General features: G+C 33.6%; 2 protein-coding genes across 2 annotated transcripts; one reads left to right on the top strand and one right to left on the bottom strand.

The window, feature by feature from the left end:
- Positions 1 to 1,851: 1,851 nt before the first annotated feature.
- On the bottom strand, positions 1,852 to 5,242 carry LOC143617471 (mitotic spindle checkpoint protein BUBR1). Its single transcript, XM_077090022.1, has 11 exons — positions 5,033 to 5,242; positions 4,914 to 4,973; positions 4,021 to 4,165; positions 3,773 to 3,930; positions 3,007 to 3,088; positions 2,854 to 2,920; positions 2,700 to 2,757; positions 2,459 to 2,618; positions 2,281 to 2,360; positions 2,133 to 2,204; positions 1,852 to 2,051 (listed from the first exon to the last, which is right to left on the bottom strand). The coding sequence occupies exons 1-11, from the start codon at positions 5,230 to 5,232 to the stop codon at positions 1,991 to 1,993; spliced, it is 1,143 nt and encodes a 380-aa protein (XP_076946137.1). The 5' UTR covers positions 5,233 to 5,242; the 3' UTR covers positions 1,852 to 1,990.
- A 3,191-nt stretch (positions 5,243 to 8,433) lies between these two features.
- Positions 8,434 to 18,510, top strand: LOC143617462 (chlorophyll a-b binding protein 7, chloroplastic). Its single transcript, XM_077090013.1, has 6 exons — positions 8,434 to 8,542; positions 15,387 to 15,553; positions 17,021 to 17,167; positions 17,236 to 17,368; positions 17,912 to 18,004; positions 18,090 to 18,510. The coding sequence occupies exons 2-6, from the start codon at positions 15,477 to 15,479 to the stop codon at positions 18,396 to 18,398; spliced, it is 759 nt and encodes a 252-aa protein (XP_076946128.1). The 5' UTR covers positions 8,434 to 8,542; positions 15,387 to 15,476; the 3' UTR covers positions 18,399 to 18,510.
- Positions 18,511 to 19,540: the final 1,030 nt, after the last annotated feature.

Here is a 19,540-nt window from a genome sequence, read left to right as displayed (position 1 = left end):
CCTCAGCAAATTAAGGATCTACCTACCTATTTGTCATACTTGAATTTTTATGCTTTTTAATTACCTTTACAAACATATTTAACAAATGAAACAACTGTAGTAGCGAAGCTTGGACTAAGACACCGGGGGGGGGGGGGGGGGGGGGGAACTCAAAATGTATTCAAAAGTTCACAAACAAAGGGGGCGAACTTAAATTTTCTGCCAAAAACGGCTAAAATTAAACAACGTATAGAAATTTTCGGACGAAAACGGCTAAATTTTACACTACGTATAAAAAATTTCGGCCCAAAACGGCTAAATTTTACACTGCGTATATAAAATTTCGGTCGAAAACGGTTAAATTTACACTACGTATAAAAAATTTCGGGCGAAAACGGCTAAATTTTACACTACGTATATAAAATTTTGGTCGAAAACGGCTAAATCTACACTACGTATAAAATATTTCAGACGAAAACCAGTAAATTTACACTACCGCGTAAAAAAACAGGAGGGCCGGGGGTTCGCCATTGGAAACAAGTTTATTGCCTAAATCCAAATAAGTAAAAACCATTAATAATTATCTCATACATGCATTCACAACTTTACATTATTTCAATATTGTCATCCACATCCACACCCTTTTTATTTTATTTTATGCTAGTTATAAATCGATCATGACTAATGTCTCCGACCACATAAAATAACTATTTGCAAAATCACACGTTTTTAATCCAAAGCCTCCACCACGTACGTACCTTAGAAAGGAAGGACACACCCTAGCTAGGCGCATTCACAGATCGAATTAGTGTATTTAGGCGCATCGAACAACACATTACATTTTGTTTTTATATCTTCAATATTAACTGCCGTACTTGTTGTCGAATTGCAGGTGACTTCTACTTGTACTACGAGCTTTTCGTCAAGTAGTTTCTGCTTGAAACTCTCGTATGGCCCATCATCCAGCTCGGTCTCGATATCTGAGAATGTGGCTGGCAAGTTATTTTCACCCGGTACAACTGCCACCTCCAACTCTCCAACAGTGGTATATGTAACACCATCAAGGTGCATATGGTATTGGAGTGTGCATTTATTCCGGGTCACTTGTGTCTCAACCGGGACCTTCAACACTGTATGAAAATTGGCGGATAAGCACTTTTGGGTTGATGTAGTCCGGCGAGAGTTGTGTGTCTTGAAACTGCATGTCAACCCATTTGGATTGGAGGGTGGTAGGAGCATCATGCATGACGGAAGCAGTGTGGGCGAAGTGTGTCCAAAACACTATACTCCAGGCTGTGAGCCCCAATCTGGTTATCACTATGGCTATGCCACCGGCCCATCTACATCGAACTATAGGGGAGTTATGAGACCAGATTATAGGCATTTTGGAAAGTTTAGTTTTAGTTGAATAGAATAAAATCAATTTCCAAAGTTCCCATTTATATAAGACCAGATTATCTGTCCACTGTGTTTATTTTGTTGGGCTTTTTAGAAGCCCAATCCATTCAAGTGTCAATATGACTTATAATATTTAATAGTTTTTATACTAATCGGTTAAAAAAATGGGTCTACTGAAAAAGAACAAAGTTGTCAAATAAAAGTAAATAAAGAAAACGAAATCCGTGAGTTTACAAACATAATCAATATTCAATATTTATTTAATTGTATTAATTATTTAAGCATCTAGTTATCTCAACACATTTTTATAATTTAAAAAGTAAAAAATTATAGAGAAATTTAGCATTGGCATGAAGAGAAACTTCACCACTATGTCTTTTAATGGTCTTGCCATTAATTTAACATTTCAATAATAATAGTGTTAGGACAAGATAACAAATCACATTGCAACCAAATTGATGTGAACAACAATGCTTTCCGCATTAAACATAATGTTCTTTTTCTTTTTTGCATCACTAAATGAACCACGCTTTATAGACAAAAGCTGACCCAAACCACAATACCACATTATTCAAACAACAAACCAACATCACACACTAATGTAATAATAAGATCATCTGAGACTGCTTGGAGGAAAATGGCGTAACGGGTTCTCCCTCAGTAACTCTGTCTCCCTGTTTCAAAACAAAGGACGGATTCGATAAGTCAAACTGTCTCGTACACACAAACTATGGTTGGTTACACTTGTTACTTACTTTTTAAGGTCTTTACCACCATCATTGTCTCTGAGCTTCACACGCCCCCCTCCGTTGCTTACAATATGCGACCTTGAAAGACGTTCATAAACAGTCATCCTTGTAAAAAATGCAAACCAACTTTTAAAATGTAAACACACAAACTCACTCTGCGCATTCTGCTTCATCTACAAAAACCTCGATGCAGGGAGCCGAAGGGGCCGCTCTACCAAAACCTCTCTGTGGAATCTAAAAATTTTAAGGAAAGAATTAATTAAATTAACGATGATTATACAAAAACATGATTGACATTGTAATGTGTGTGTAGTAACTAACTAATTAACTACCTTATTTGATGTCCACTTGGAAGGGATGGCGTTATTCTCCTTATTTCTCTCGGATCGTGCTGGTAGACTGTGCCAAGTAGTTGGCTTCAAGGATGAGTCTGATCCATGCAACGGGCCCCTACTCGTCTCTTTAAACACCTTAAGTGAACCCCCTTGACCCCTAAACAACAAGAAACAGATTAATGGTTTACGTTTATTACAGACAAAGTTAAACCCACCAACTTCATTCATTTGCTCTCACCCTTCTTGCTTTGGTCTTTTTCTAGCAATATCAAAACTGCTTTCCTGAGTGCGGTTTCCTGGCAGGTGATATACAAATATGAATGAGTATAGGAAACAGATTTTGATTTTTATGTAAATACCAACAGATAATAAGAAAGAAAGAAGAAAATTACCACTCTCTGCGCGGGCCAAGATGGTTCCGAAGCTTCGCACAGGTTGACGAGTCTCTGTTGATTCCTCCTATGAATTTTTTATTTATTCACATCAATATACATGCTCATATTCAATTAACAGAAAAGCAGAAGAAATAAATATAATTGACTTACTTCAGTGGCTATTGGTCTGTTCATCGAACGAGCAAAAAACTTCTGGAAAGCTGATTTTAGCTTCTCAATAGGTTGAGCATTCCTATCACAAGCAATAGATATAATAAGAACTCGGTTATGTCAAAAAGGGTCATATTGCATTGTCTTAACTATGCTGCAACATAATGGGTCATTCTTTTCCAAATCAAAAATGATATCCTACTTATAAATTGCTACCATTATAAATCAAACATGCTACAATATGCAAAGTAAGGATCTTTTCATCAAGAAACGGGACAAAACAAAAAATAAATAAACCATATAATTGAATAAGAAGACAAAGTAAACAATAGACAAAACAAAACTAAATTACCTTTATGCGCATAATCAAAGAATTTCACACATTATGCATGTGAACTATTAAAAAAAATAGAAATATTCAGAATAACTTATTTGACAGCACTCTTATTGAATCAAACCATAAGATTGATTGCCATTGATGCACAAAACAAGGGATCTAATTAGAATGATCAACCATAATGATGACAAAAATCTGTGTGTAAATTAGATTCCATACAAATTATAAGCATATGCAATTGTACAAGCATATGTATGATATATTGCAATACTGTGCAATCTGGTAGTATTGGATTATGTCCTTAAATATCTATATATAGCACATGTAACACAGAAATAGACCAAAATGGACACATGCAAAAGCAAAAAAGGAGTATGATGTGCAAAAGATAAAATGCAAAGACTCAAAATAGTAGAAAGAAAAGCATACCTAGATATCCCACACTCGTATATCTCATTTGCAGTTTTGATTTTGTTCTTCGATTCCAGGTGATTAGCATACGATATGTAAAACACAGAATGTGTGTGGCCGATTTTATTCGTATCAAGAAAACTAAAAACAACTTCTGCATCGTCACAGTTTTCAGCCTGCAGTGCAAATTTGAGTCATTACCATACACAAACGTCAACATCAAGGCACAGCTTACTATAACACGACAGAGTTATACGATTACTCACATATTCCAACCACACTTTAAGATAACGAGGATCGTTCTTATAGCGCTCATCATGCCAAAAGGTTCGAACACATTGTTCATAGATGACTACTAACCCTGAGCAGTCTCCACCTGAAGGAAAAGCCTCTTGAATCCACTTTATACAACTGCACAAGATAACAGAAACAACATGGTAATATATTATTAAAGGCAGCTTCACATCCCAACAACCAGTGTTGTAAAAATCGTGATTAGGCACCGATCAGTCAGTGACTTATCGCCAATCAGTATGCTGCCGATTCTATTTACCTAATCGGACCAAAAGCATGATAATCGGTCAAATTATGTCAAAGCCGGTCAAAATCGGTCAAATTTCAGTCAAAGTTGGTGAAAATATGTCCAAATTGGTCAAAATCTTTGAAGTATTCGAAAAGGTATACATATTAATCCAATCCAATTTATAAATATTTAATAGAAAACTAGTCGGTACAAGTGCCTAGCCAGTTCTACAACACCGCCAACAATAGATGCAAATCTAACAAGCTCCAAAATACGTGTCAGGCATCTTAAATAGAATTCACAGAACCTAAAAGAAAATACCATTAAAAACGAGGTAGAACGGGGAGAATGTACACCAAGTTTCGAAGCGTTATCAAAGCCAGTGTTGTAGAAATTGCTACACGCTAATGGAGCGGTGAGGTACCTACCAGCGATTAATCAGATTGGAATATTTACAAAGTAATTTTCAGTTTTATAAAAATGTGTGTGTATTTATAAAAGTCAAAATTTCATATAAAAATTCCAGTCCGATTAATCGCTAGTTGGACTTTACAGGGTTTGGCTGAAAACTCAGGACCAATTAGGTCTGGATTTACCGACCGAACCTATAAACTCTAAATGCAATATATAACTTACTGAAGCCACGGCTGTAGAGGATCTTCACCTTCATACTCATCGATCGCCTTAATCATCTTCCTAACAACAATTAATTAATTACTCATTGCGTAAACAAACTAACTAAATTCAAGCAATACCTTCTGGTTTCGTTAAGAGAGTTTCTGATCTGAGCATCGGAACCCGACTTGAGCGACTCGTTGAGGAGTTTAATGTCTCGCCCTCGCTTAAGTGGTCGGACGTTCTCCTTAAACAGTTCCCACTCGTTGCCGGTCTCTTGTTTGGAAGCGAGGAACGCGGTCTCCGGGTCGATGAAAATGGGCATTGTTGTTTCGTCCATTGCTGATGAGAGAGCTTCGAAATCCAAATTGAAATTGGAAGTAGACCCTAGGTTTTCAACGGTCAAGTTGTGTGTGAGCGGTACGTTGTTCATTTCAAAATTTGAATTTACATAAGGAGAGAGCGGTGTATGTGGGCCAGCCCATTATGTAATGATATCTTATTGGTTCAAGAAAACGGGTTTGGTAACCCGACCCGGTTTACCCAATCCAACTCCAACCTGACCCTACTCGACACTCGCTAGTGTTTATATCGGTTGGTAAGGTCTTTTTCAACCTGAATACTAAAAATTGTCTGATTCAACTTAAGATGATGGATGCTTCTTGTCGAAAATTCCCTTATATATTTTCTTTCTGGTGGCTAAGGCTTGAAGCTTTAGTTAGGAGCGTTGTCAATATGATTCTATCGAGTCAAGTAATTTGTTATCAGAATTAGCGAGCGGTGGTTCAATTCAGAAAGCAAATGCTTGTTTTTTATAGGAGAATCACATAGTATGCTTCTTCTCCATCAACGTATTTCGTTTGCACCATTGAACGGGATGAACATTAATATAGCCAGTTTTTTTTTACCCGCTAGGGGGAGGAGGGTTTGACCGTGAGATGTACGAGGATGAGGTAAAAGTTGCTTTGATGACGAAGCCATATTTGATGATTAAACGCATCACAATAATAAAGATGAGTCGAGAAAAATATAATGAAACGTTAAGAAATATATTACAAGTTGTATTTTGTTTTTCGATGTATTACAATATATGAGAAAAGATATAATACAATAATATCTTAACGTACAATAGGTACGCGAATACCCTATATTCACGAAATCGATCCATGAAATCACATCCCAACGTCTCGGAATCGTCAATACATATCCAACTAATCATTGGTTCACCGAAAAAAACAGTTTTGGATTGTTCTTTTTTCACGAAAACCGTTTTTGAGCGTTTTATAGTTTTTTGCCTGTGAGCATTTTTGTTTTTGCCTTTGAGCGTCTCGCGTACCTATCGTACGTTAAGCAATTATTGTACAGTAAACTCACCCTACAATATATTGTGTTTTCTAACTGTTAAAATGTTAAATAAAATAATGAATTTCAGCTATTTGTCTTTTGTTGGTAATTAATATAAAAAAATATTTAATATAAATCGGTTTGGACCCGAACCGCTTACAAGCCGACCCAAATTGGTTCCTTTAGGTTTCAATCATTCTTATTAGAACCTGGTTTCTACCCGGTACTGACCAAAGTTGACTAAACTAATTTGGTTTACAACGCGGTAAGTTCTAGCACATAACCCGATTTATCCATCTCTACTATGTATGTTATGAGAAAGGAGTTCATTTATTCACCGTCTTCGTTTATGTAGCAGGATGGTCATTTTATAGGACAGTAGACACGGGTATTCCAATAACTCTTCTTACCATAAATCAATAATGAACTTGTAGCAATATATCGAACATGCTTTACAAAGCCAAATGAATAAAAAAAAGTTTAAAACCTTAAAAATATTGTAATTAAATTTTATATATAATTTAATAACACTTTTGAAATTTCGAGTGAACGTGAAATGGACCACACATTCCCGGGTAGCACATAAATCTCAAAAATGTCATAATAAAATAATATGAGATCAAAAATACCCAACACTAATAGCATCCTTAATTGAAAGCATTAACCTTTTGCATTAGATTAGTGTAAAAGAAGACTTCAAACTTCGTTTAAGAGTTTATTTCAATTTACATGAGTAGTAATAAACTTATTAGATGGGGCGTGTTCGTTTCATTGAAATTGAAATCTTAAATTTCATTTTGGTGTGTTCGGTTTAAAATTGTAATTGGAATTCAATTCCTTCAAATTCTTTTAAATAAAGGGATTCCAAATCCTTCTAAAATGTAGAGGAATTCAAAGAAATTTATTGGAATATTTTCTCTAGTTTTTTTTTTTTGGCTTACGAGGACAACAAATAAAACATTTTAGCTTTTTAATTTTTTTGAGTTTTTAATTTATATTTTGATTTATGAATTTTTATTATTATTTTTGAATATTTTTTAAGGGGTTTTTGATCTTATCAGAAAACCCCTAAAAAAATAATAAAAAAATTATAATGCAAAATATAAATAAAAAAAATCTAAAAAAAATTAAAATGTATCCGCCGTTATCCTCGTAAAAAACAAAAACAAACTCAATTCCGATTCATTAGTCAAACGAACACATTAAAAATGAAACTGGATTTCAATTTTTTTCAATTCCAATTCCTATGGAAATGTTCAGATTCCAGATCCAGTTTCTTCTAATTCCAAATCCTATGCAAAATCCAATTACAATTCCATTTCATTATGTGAAACGAACACGCCCTAAGTTTTTTTCATTTACATAGAAAGTAGTGATTAAGAATAGTTGAAAGCATTCTACTTGTATAATGTAAACGAAATATAGAAGCCAAAAAAATCTCAATATGTAATTAAAATAGTAAGTGAAGTAACGTGAATGAAGATCTTCACGGGAGAAGTCTCCCTTCACACGATGTCGGTCGTGTTTTGGACTTAATAGGTGATTGTGTAAAAAATAATAAATTAGGCGCGACATTAAAATAGCATGTAGCTTTAAAACGTATCAATTTGAAACCTTTTAGGCTTATAATCGTATAACTTGAGGTTGTACAAATAAACAAACTATAAATATAACCTAATAAACTGTAAAATAAAAACTCAGTAGACTACTTATTGTGAGGCTTCAACAATAACATCAAAAGTGATGTGGCATGGGCTTTAAAGCAGCGCCGGGCATTACGACCCGGGCGATATACAAAGAAATGGTAAAGTTATAACGTGACTTTAACAATGAAATGGTGGGCTCAAATGCTTTAATAAGAAAATTGTGAGGTTTTAACGTGATGATGTGACTTTAAACCACAACACTCATTAGTTAATGTAGCGCGTTAGTTTAAAGTCTCACTGCCCACATGACATGACATGACAGTTAAACTTAACGTTTAAAGCACATCGAAATCGTAACAAGAACAAATGACATCACCGTTTATCTTTACACATTTGACTGAACTTATTAGTCGCCGCTAAAACGTGTGATGCACATAAAATTATGTTTTAGTTTTATATTTACAATAAAGAAATAAAATGTTAAAGAAAAGGATGACGTGGTGAGAAGCAACCAGACATCCAAACATGCTTCTCCAACATTATTATTCCACTTCCAATTCCAGTTCCAGTTGTGTCCTCTCTCAAGTTCAAACCGCCAAATCACCACTCAATTTCTTCTGTCCACGTCAATTCACCCGTTGCCGAGCTTCATGGCAAGAGGTAGGCATTCCATTTTCACCACTCTTTTTTAATTAATTAATAATTGCTAAATTAATCGTATCATTGGCCCGATAGTTAATCGAGTCAAAAGAAAAGGTTCAAGGCGGGTGTTTGAAATATATTACTATTTAATTTATAGTTTGATTGTTTAGAGTACGTTATCCCTTACTAAATTTATTTATTTGCATGTTTATTTTATTAGTTTGAAACTCTATAAAACATGGATTCCAACACGAGTAATCTTGAGCTCGGCTCATGAGTCGTTTTCTCAACCTTGGGCTCGGCTTGTGTATTGTTTATTAATTCATTTATATACGTTTTTAATTGCTTTATAGATTTTGAGAAAAACCATAAACACGCCTAAGCTCGGCTCGTGAATCATTTTCTCAAGCTCCAACTCGGCCCTGTTATTATTTATTAACTAACTAGTTTTTATCCCCCGTATTACGGGGTTGTTTTACATTTATTCGTTTATAATATTTATATATATCTTTTGGATTTAATTTTATTTATTGTAAAGAAGTTAATAAAAAATACTTAGGGTTTGGTGATGAAAGAGTTTCACTAATAAATGAGATGTTATAACCCGGTTAAAAAGCTATTTGAGTTTGGTGAGACCCATGACCCGCTTATTTTTTTTTACTATAAAATTGTTTCTTAATTATAAATAATATATTTTTCTTTAAAATCGGATACTAATTTTTAGTATATCCCTACTTTATAAGATTTTCATATCAAATATTTGGTGAAATTTATTTTTAATTTAATGAGATGCTATAACTCGTTTAAGGCTATCTGGGTTTGGTGTGACCCATGCTCGTGAATTCGGATCAAATGCATGAGAAGTCTTCATTTACAAATAAAGCAATCTGGTGGCTTGAGAGAATATGGAGAGGTTTTGTTTATATATATTTAAGACTTACTAATATGTACCCGCGCGATGCGGCGGCAACAAGAATTTACAACGCCTACTCGTCTCCTATTTGTTTATTAATCTCTCGTAATATTATTCCAAAAGTTCTAAAAGTGTTGAAAAATGAGATAATTTATAATGGTTTCAAGATAAAAAGACAGGGCAAGCCCTAGGTAGTGCGAACCCGGCAACCGGCTAAAGCCCATAACATAACTTCCAGGTGTCATATATCTTTTATGTATATATTAAAAAAAATTACAAAACTGATATCGATCTTTAATATATACAAGCTCAAAAATTACAAAACTGTTATCGATCTTTTATTCATAACATTAATCTTCATTTACATAATTAGCATTATATTTTTTACTCAATAGGGCCTTCGGGCCTTTTTGTTTCGACTCGACGGAGGTATTTAAATCCCCAGAGCCGGTTCTGATTATTATTTGGAATCCTTGATTGTTTATTGGTCAGTTTCTGCATATTCCAGAACAAATTTGTGCTATGATTCTTTTGAGCTTAAGGTCCAATAAAAAATGCAATGCAAACAGAGTAATAAAAAGTTACAGGTTTTAAAAACATAGCATATCAATTTGCATGTCCTATTATATATTTAGGTTACACTCAATTCAAGTTATGCTCAATTACGCACAAAATCCAATTACGCTCAATTAGAATGCAAAAAGTACAAATCTCCTTGGGTTAAACGGGACGTGTTCGTGTCAGCCCGCGCATACAAGTCTAGTGAAAACCAATCCCCATCCAAACAGTAAGAGACAACATCAACTTAAGATTTAGCTTCCTCTAACGTATGCCCTTCACTACCTACCAAAGAGCGGTGAACCGGCATTCGTTTAACCTCTTTGAGTACCTCTGACCCTCAACAATCTTACAAACCTAAAAATTAACAATACGTTAAAATATCTTTCATGTCAAAAAGAAACAAGATTATAATAAATATATACTTAAATATTACGAAAAGTTGAACATACCAAAATACAATATTATTTACCTCCCACCATAACTTAAGTGATGATTTCATCCTTTCCGTTGAGAAGAACAGTCGCATCACTTTTTTATCCTACTGTCAGCATATTGTATCCCTTTCCTTTATGAAAGCATAAACCCGAATTTTATTGATTTTCTAGTACATTAAGTGAAATTATAATGTTCCCAAGAATGCTCAAATCTAAAAAAATATATATAAACAAATTTAAAGAACTAAATCAGCAACACGCTCATGTTCGTTCATTAAGAAAAAGGCAAAACGGGCATGTTCGTGTTTGTTTATGTTCATTCGTTTAAAATATAAACAAAAGTAAAAGAACACAAGCGAACAAAAAAAAAACTTAACAAACATAATAGATTAAACATAAACGAACACAAATAAACATAACCGACCAAACATAACCAAGTGTGTATAAATATATATACATATATTTTAAACAAGCTCCATTTTTTGTTTATATTTTAACAAAACATCTATCGACATATTTTATAAAATTAATTTAAGCGAACATAAATGAACTGAACAAAACGTGTTTTCGTTAGTTTAATTAAATGATTAAGCGACATATTTTACATGCCTATCTTCAGTGATTTGAATAGTCCCGTCAATGTTAAACCCAACATTTCAAAGTTACCCCTCTTTTATTTTTTTGAACACCCTGTCGCTTTGTTTTTTAATTCTAATATTTGATTTAGACTTTGATGTCTGGTCCTTATCCAAGAGATTTTACAATTAGAGTATTAGTTATCAAAAATTTGTATTGTACTTATTTGATATTAAGAGAAATCATATAAGTTGCAGCGTCTAATTAAGTCTCATAATCTCATATGTACCTTAGTATGTAACCAAAAACTTTTGCATATGACCTTCAATGATCAGATTAAAGTTGAAAGACCTAAGATCAAAGAACATCGGTAAGTTTTTATAATATTCAAGAACTCTTGAAAAAAGATCAAAACTTTATGCAAATCACCTCATATTAAATGTTGCACTTGAAATTGCTGCAGCAACCCATTGAGTGTGTGATTTGCTAATTTCGCCATATGCAGGTTCATAGAATCCGTACTCGCTTTGCACCTACAATAAGTTGAGGTCAATCAGATAAAAAAAAATACTTTCAGAATTCTATATAACAAAATAAAAGTAAAATACAAAATTAAAACTTTTAAAAAACAAACAACTCGGCTTGACGAGCCATCAGTTACCTGGAGCTTCTGACAAGCCGAGCTCGAGCTGAATATATTGGCTCATTAAGATAAACAAGTTGAGCCGACTCAACAAACCATGGGCAGGCTCAAGGTTTTAACGAACCAAGATTGAGCTCGCATTTCAGCTAGTTAAACAAAACAAGGTGGCATGGCCCGTCTAAAGACGGTCGCGGTCATGATGCGGATTGGGTACTTAAGTTCACCCGAGACAATAATCCATTTTAATATGACTGCACAAAAACATTCAGCCACTTAAAACGCAGATTTCTATATAAAAAAAATAAATTACTAAACATGCAAGTGATAACTATTTTTCCATAAATACAAATAATGAAACTAAAAAATGAAAGATATCCTTTTATTTATTATTTTGATTATTTGTATATTTATGGAAATTTGTGTATCGTATTGATAAATTCTATACGCTTCGTAGGCAACTTTTTAAAACTTGTTAAGCAAATTGAACAATTTCTTAAACGACCATTTTTAACTTGTACCTTGTAAATTACAAGCCGAATTGACCAATTTTCTTTTTAATAGGTAAAACCTTTCCTGCATTTTGGTTGTTATCATAATGTACAATATATTATTTGTTTTTAAAAATTAAAACTAAATGAGAAAAACAAGTTAGCAGGTTAAACCACCCAACCCGTTAGGACACCAACAAAAATCACTCATTCTCAGCCATTACCTAACCTGCTAACTTTGCACTAAATCTTCGAATTCATTTTCAACCTGTTAAGATTTTTAAAGAAATAGCATCATATTTCTTTAAAAATGATGAAACGACACACTGACAATAATAAACGCAATACGATAAAAGGAACTATTTACCCGAGTTCCACCAATCACAAAAAGTGTAGAATAAAATGGATGAAAAGCAAAAGAGTGAAACTAATTTCCACATCATACTGCAAAAAGGTTTATGGTTGTATAAAATTGGGATTAACATTTAACTGAATGTGGTAATTAGTATGGAGGGACACGAATTGGTTTTGGGCTCAACCAAAAAAAAAATAAAAATAAGAAAACTTGAGTTTATAAAACCATTCGATGCCGGTTTTTTCAGTTTGGGTTCGCTTCAATTATGTTCAGCTTTTTCGGTTTTGCCTTTTAGACTTCAAAGATTTAAGCCGAAAACAAATTGGAAATAAATAATGAATTTAGTCCCAAGAAAATGTCAATCTTAACTAAAACTAACAAACGGTGAGTAACTGTTTACTCATACAAACTGACTCATTTAGTTGAGCTATTTAAATGAAAGTAGAAAAGTGCATCATAGGCCATGATTAAAATGACCCATCTGATCCATAAAAAAATAACACACACGGCTGTTTACTCATAGAAAGTGACCCATATGAAAGTGTGAAAATGCATTAACTCATGATATTGACCCATTTGATTCATTAAACAAAAATAACATACATTGACAGACCCATTTACTCATATAAAATGACCATTTGAAAGTATAAAAAGTTCATATTTCTACCTCATTTACACATCATGAGCAGCAAAAACAAATCTTCTCAAGAAACATCTAATAGTTGTGGCGGTAATCAAACTTCAAGAAATTCATAACTGAAGACTCCATTTGCGAAACCTGAAAAGTCAAACTTATTAATCAAATGAACCCTCTAATAACAATTATGTTAATCAATTAATCATGAATTGCGAACACATACACACACACACCTCATCTTTAACTGCTAAACTATAACACTTGCTGACCAAATATTACAATTTAAATATGTTCATGTGTGAACTTCACTAAAAACTCTAAAATGAAAATAGTTGAATAAATCAGCAGCATATTTGCATAAATGAGTACACTGAGGGTCACGTATTACTATGTTAGAGTTGTTGTCATTTACTCCGTTGGTCCATGATGTCAACTCCTATAAGAAATGAATATTTTCAGTTCATGATCAAGCTACCATGATCTAGGAGAACATTTAGGCATCTAGGGCAGGGAACAAACCCTAGCTCGCTACTCACGTTTCCGGTCAATATTAGTATGAGATGTTTAGTCACTTACGAATTCCTGAAATTATTTGAACAACAAATATTAAATCAAACTAATCAATAATGATAAATTATCAGTCAAATTATTGTAGTCAAACTGGAAGAATAAGAAATTCGCATAAAACCTAAACAAGCATAAACAACCATTGAGAAGAAACTTAAACTACTACAGAAAGTAATCAATGAGCCATAGAATCCATCCCATTGCCTTCTATTATTATTGCCAACATGTGTAAAAAGAGGGCATTTTGGTTATTCAAATTTACCAATGGCTCACAATTTGCAAAAATAGTAAAAAAGAAAACTGTGTCAAAGAAGATGCAATAAAATATTCTATAAAATTGTAGATGTTCAAATCAATAAAAAAATAAAACATTAAAATTTGCATAGATGAATAAACCTTTTAACTCGGTTTGCATTATATCGTATACAAATGTTCACAAACTTACAACCATATTGTACCATGAGAAAATAAGTTCATAAGTTTCATAGCATATCAAATTCTTTAAAAAAAATTCTCTTTTAATCCATCATTTTAAAAATCTTGAACCAATCAACCACAATCTTTTAAAATTTAAACTTCATAAACCAAATTCACATAAACCTGAAATTTGAAGGCTCCATATGGTCTGATGGTCCATATTCAGCTCCAATTTCCTAAACCTGAAATTTTTATATACATAAAAAACAAACCCTAGAAACCCCAATTCCAAAATTGATCCCTAGTTCGAAACAATTAGCACAAAAAGTTAAATAATTTGGCATATTTGACACAAAAATTTACCTGTTCCATGATAATCTTGGAGGAGTGTAACGTGAAATCCATTAATCAGGTGCCTTCTTCAAACCCATAGCAACACCTAATCACATTCTTTAATTACGTTGTGGGTCAAGAAGCAGCTGAACTTAGGGCTTGCTTTTAGACAAAGAATGAACGAATGAAAAAATCGTGAATGTTATGAGAGAATGAATCGAGTTCAGATTTGAAAACTGGTTAGGCGAGAGATGAATATTTGAATTTTGAAATCAGGATAACAACGTATTTTAAGAGTTTTGAGTTCCTATATGTATTATAACATAGTATAATATACATTTTTAATTATTTTGTATATTTTAAGAAAAACCTTAAACAAGCCAAAGCTCGGCTGTGCCATGTAAAATTACTACATACAAGTACAAAAGAGCTAAAACTAAAAAATACACAAGTCTTGGAACAGCTCAACGAGCCTAAACGAGCTTCTCAAATAAGGCTCGAGCTCAAGCTTGATAACTAAACAATCTTCATTTGAGGCTCAGGCTCAGCTCGGCTTGTTTCGAGCTTTCTATCAATCAGATCTCAGGTGGCTCGCGAGCGACTAGGCTCGTTTGCACCCCTAATTTGTAAGACATTACTGTTTGAATGTCATGGCATGAGTCCATGACCATGTTCACTGCCGGTAGCATTAGTTGTTTGTTATCAGAGTCTTGTTTATATAGAATAAGTACTCAATTAAATATGAACACTTCATAATCACATTCTTAAAAAATAATTTTTATATAATGTTAATTTAGCTTAGGAAGATGACAACACCAAACATAACATTGTGTATAAATACCGCCCACCATTACTAATGTACCAGGGTTAAATGAGCTTTAAATGTTGTCGAGTGTAGTTGATAAATGTCATGTTTTTTCATTTGTTTCGAGATATAGCTTGCTGGAGTAGTGGTTTTCTCAGCTATTCCTTTCACTGCTGTTAAAGCTATCGCTAACAGTCCCCTCGGTGAGACACTGCAGAGACGAATGCAGGAGAAAAAAAAAGTTGCTGTTAAGAACGCTTCACTCTATAAAGCACAAGCAGAAAATGCAAAAAAAGATAGGTAATCTTCGTACTATAATAAATAAATAACTTCGGTTGCCACATGTAAAGTCTAGATTTTTGTTTCTTGTCTCTCCCTCCTATTAAATAATTAACTTAATGATTTAATATTTAAAACTCGGGGTCAAGTTATTCTACGAAGGGGGGCAAACATGAGAAGGATTTATAGCCATCCAAAAAAACCCCTAAAAAATAAAAAAAAATCATAACTCAAAATTTAATAAAAAAACGAAAAAAGTAAAAACACAAAAATGTATCCACCGTCTTCCTCATTTAAAAAAAAAGGATTCAATGTTGAAGGAAAAAGATCATCGTGTCTTTTTGTTTATCATTGTGTTTATTTTCGTCATTGATTGTGTCTTTTTCCTTGGCACTGTCTTTTTTCTTGATATTGTGTTATATTACTCAACATTGTGTTATATTTTGCGATCTATTGTGTCTTTTTTAGTTATAACTAGTGGTATTACCGGCGCGTTGCGCCGGGCAGGTTGGTAAAACCCAGACACGTGACAACAAAACCTAAGCGTTGTCGGTTTCAGACGTTGATGTGGTAAGTCGATGTGAATTCGGTCGGTTTTCATAATGTTCATTACGACACCTCAACAACAAAATGTCATTCGGACGGTTTTCGTTTTGTTCATTGCGACACCGGACTTAAAACAAAACACGGTGAGTCCACACGAATTTGGTCGGATTCTATCAAGTTCGTTACCGTACCGTAACAAAAACAAAAACAAAATTGACATTAGGTTGGTTATCCTTACGTTTGTTGCGATACCATAATTAAAAGGAAAAAAACAAAAATGTTGCGGACCAAAAGGGTGCCGCAAAGCGTCCCAATAGTGCTTTGCGGCACCAAAGTTGTGTTTTATACTTATTAGTAATTGTGTCTTTTGTTCATTTTTGTCATTGTGTCTTTGATCTCGGCATTGTGTCTCTTCGTCGTCTTTTTTAGTTTGAAACGATAATGATAGAGGAAACATTCGAGTTTTTAATTTTTTTTTTCATTTTTTAGTTATATTTTGAGTTATGATTTTTTTATTATTTTTTTTGAATTTTTTGTTGAGGGGTTTTTTCATTGGCTACAAATCATTCTCACACTTCTCATTTTTGTGTTCCTTTGTATTTTAACCTTTCCCTTAAAACTTGTTCTAATATATATTTTTTTAAAACTTACAAAATCCTAAGAAGAATTCCATTATATCTTATCTTAAAATATAATTATAGAATTCTTAGAATTTCTTTATTTGTTATTTATAATTATTAAATCCTCATAATTTAATTTCCCCAATGGCTGATGACCAACATACAAATCTTCATAGAAACTGATGGTTTACAACAGGTTGGATTTGTTCAACCCGTGAAATATATATAAAGTATATAACATGCTCCAAAATCGTTCATGTATATTTATGTGTATATAATGAGTTGCCAGAGTATTAAAAGTTGGTTTGGATATGTGTGACAGTTTCTGGTATGGAGAAGAGAGGCCTCGGTGGCTCGGTCCGATCCCATTTGAGTATCCTGCATATCTTGACGGTGAACTACCTGGTGATTACGGATTTGATATTGCAGGCCTCAGTCAAGATCCTGCAGCTTTCGAGAGATACTACAAGTAAGTTCTTACCCATGGTGTCATTGACTGACCACAATCGACATGTAATAATATTCACTTGTATGTAGTTTTGAAATATTGCATGCACGCTGGGCTATGCTTGCTGCATTGGGTGCGCTGATTCCGGAGCTATTAGACCTTGCAGGTGCTTTCCATTTTGTTGAACCTGTGTGGTGGCGAGTCGGATACTCAAAGCTTCAGGTAGTCCTCTCCTTGTTGAACCTCTTCCTCATTAAGCTTTCTGTTTTATACCTTACCCGTTGTAATTAGGGGAGACCCAAAAAAACGATCCGAAACCGAAAAAAGCAAACCGATAAACTGAACTGAAACAAAAACTAACGGTTTGGTTTTATGTTTTCGTAAAAACCGAACTTACGGTTCGGTTTAGGTTTTGCGCATAAATAAACCGAACCGAATTTCTAAATTTTCATTTTTTATTTTAAGTAATTTATAAGAATTTAATAAATATGTAACTAAAATATGATATTCAATTATCAATTATTTAATAACTAACAAAATGATTTTAGCCTAAATTAATTATTTTTGGTTTATTTTTTTTTTCGGCCTAATTTATAAGCTCAGATGGCAATAACCAAACAACCGACACCATAAACCGAATGGTTCTCAAAATGGTTCGGGTTTAGCCCAAAACCGACCCATGCACACCCCTGACTGGAATAGTTAAAGAAAAAAACATATCGATAGTAGACAATTTAAACATGGTTGACTTGATTCCATCCGCAGGGCGAGACACTGGATTACCTTGGTATCCCGGGGCTGCATTTTGCTGGAAGTCAAGGAGTCATTGTCATAGCAATCTGCCAAGTTCTTCTAATGGTAACAATTACTTTAAATTGAAATAGATGTGCGGTTCAGTTCATAAGTCTTGTGTATGTACATGAATATTCATGTGTTGGTGCAGGTTGGGCCAGAATATGCAAGATACTGTGGTATAGAGGCGCTTGAGCCGTTAGGAATATACCTACCTGGTGACATTAATTATCCAGGCGGTGCACTCTTCGACCCGTTAAACCTTTCTGGAGATCCGGTTGGTTTTCAAGAACTGAAGGTGAAAGAGATTAAAAACGGGCGTCTGGCAATGGTCGTGTGGCTAGGATTCTATGTTCAAGCAGCTGTGACCGGTAAAGGACCCGTGCAGAACCTTGTTGACCATATTGCAGATCCTTCGCATAATAACATAATATCATTGCTTGGATCTTTCTATAAGTAATCCACTGCCATATAAAGAGTAGTATCATGTTGTTGTACATAAGGTCATAATAACATAATATGTTTTTGTTCAATTGTAAAACAGAATTTATGTAATATTGGTGGTTATTAAAGTTGGGACATGAAAATGGTGTGTACCAAGATGAAGAACATAAAGTATTTATCACAGAGTTGTATACAATTGAACATAAATAACAACCACCATACCCAGTAAAATCTCACAAATAGCAAGCTATTGGTAGAGTCTAGGGAGGGTAGGATGTAGGCAAGCCTTACCTCTATCCCAAAGAGTAGAAAGGTTGCGAGACCCTCAGCTTTAAAACCCACAGTAGTAAAAAAAAATACAGAATCAAAGATAAATGTGAAGTGATGAAAGAGTAACAAGGTAAAAAGTAGACATTAATAACATCAAAAACAAAATATAGAGATAAATACCGGTAGACAAAAGGACCATAATTATTTTTGAGTGAAAAAGAGCATGCGTACTTGTATCACGTGCCACAAAGTCAATTTTAGAACCGTGTGTTATGCCTATCATTCACCATCACACAACATATTTTATGCTCATCATCATTAGGGCAACTCAACCAATTATGGGGACCTTAGGTGAAGAAAAAAAAATCCGAGGGCCGTTTTAGTGTTTAAATGTTCATCTCTTGATTATTGAATTTTTGATGTGGTTCGGGTTGGGTAGAGTCACATGTTGTAAAATGGAGATTTTAGTTTTGTTTGGATGCTTTTGAGGTGATTTTACCAAATATTTATAGGTTTTGCATCAATTTGATAATAAACTAGATTATCATATGAGTGAATTTGAAAGCCAAAATTGATGCGAATCTAATTCACTCAAAACACCATATAATATATTGCCAAAATAAATATTTTGTAAGTCACCTGGTTATCGTATTATCTTCAAAACATGGTGCTTAATAATCTTACATGGTCTTTCATGTAAGTACTTAAAAGAGGAAACAACTTCATTATATTAGATGTTGACTTTAGCATTAAGTTAGATAACAATATCACTTCAAAATTACCATGTTTAAAATTCAGATGTTTATAACCATAATTTTAAAAATTCAGATGTTTTTTTTTTTAAAAATACAACAAACTGATCATCAAAATCATAACATTTTTTAACTA

This window comes from Bidens hawaiensis, unplaced genomic scaffold (genome assembly GCF_021521415.1).
Source record: "Bidens hawaiensis isolate Kalapana, Puna unplaced genomic scaffold, B.hawaiensis_p1.1 tig00002323_1, whole genome shotgun sequence".
Taxonomy (NCBI): Eukaryota; Viridiplantae; Streptophyta; class Magnoliopsida; order Asterales; family Asteraceae; genus Bidens; species Bidens hawaiensis.
This window is presented reverse-complemented; position numbering and strand designations above follow the sequence as displayed.

What these genes read in the sequence shown, in the direction of transcription:
- LOC143617462 (XM_077090013.1), top strand. Translation starts at nt 15,477, where the DNA reads ATGCAGGAGAAAAAAAAAGTTGCTGTTAAGAACGCTTCACTCTATAAA. An exon ending in TCGGATACTCAAAGCTTCAG is followed by an intron (nt 17,369 to 17,911) that starts GTAGTCCTCTCC and finishes TTCCATCCGCAG; the next exon opens with GGCGAGACACTGGATTACCT. An exon ending in TCTGCCAAGTTCTTCTAATG is followed by an intron (nt 18,005 to 18,089) that starts GTAACAATTACT and finishes GTGTTGGTGCAG; the next exon opens with GTTGGGCCAGAATATGCAAG.
- LOC143617471 (XM_077090022.1), bottom strand. Translation starts at nt 5,232, where the DNA reads ATGGACGAAACAACAATGCCCATTTTCATCGACCCGGAGACCGCGTTC. An exon ending in ACAGACCAATAGCCACTGAA is followed by an intron (nt 2,921 to 3,006) that starts GTAAGTCAATTA and finishes AAAAATTCATAG; the next exon opens with GAGGAATCAACAGAGACTCG. An exon ending in CTTGGCCCGCGCAGAGAGTG is followed by an intron (nt 2,758 to 2,853) that starts GTAATTTTCTTC and finishes ATCACCTGCCAG; the next exon opens with GAAACCGCACTCAGGAAAGC.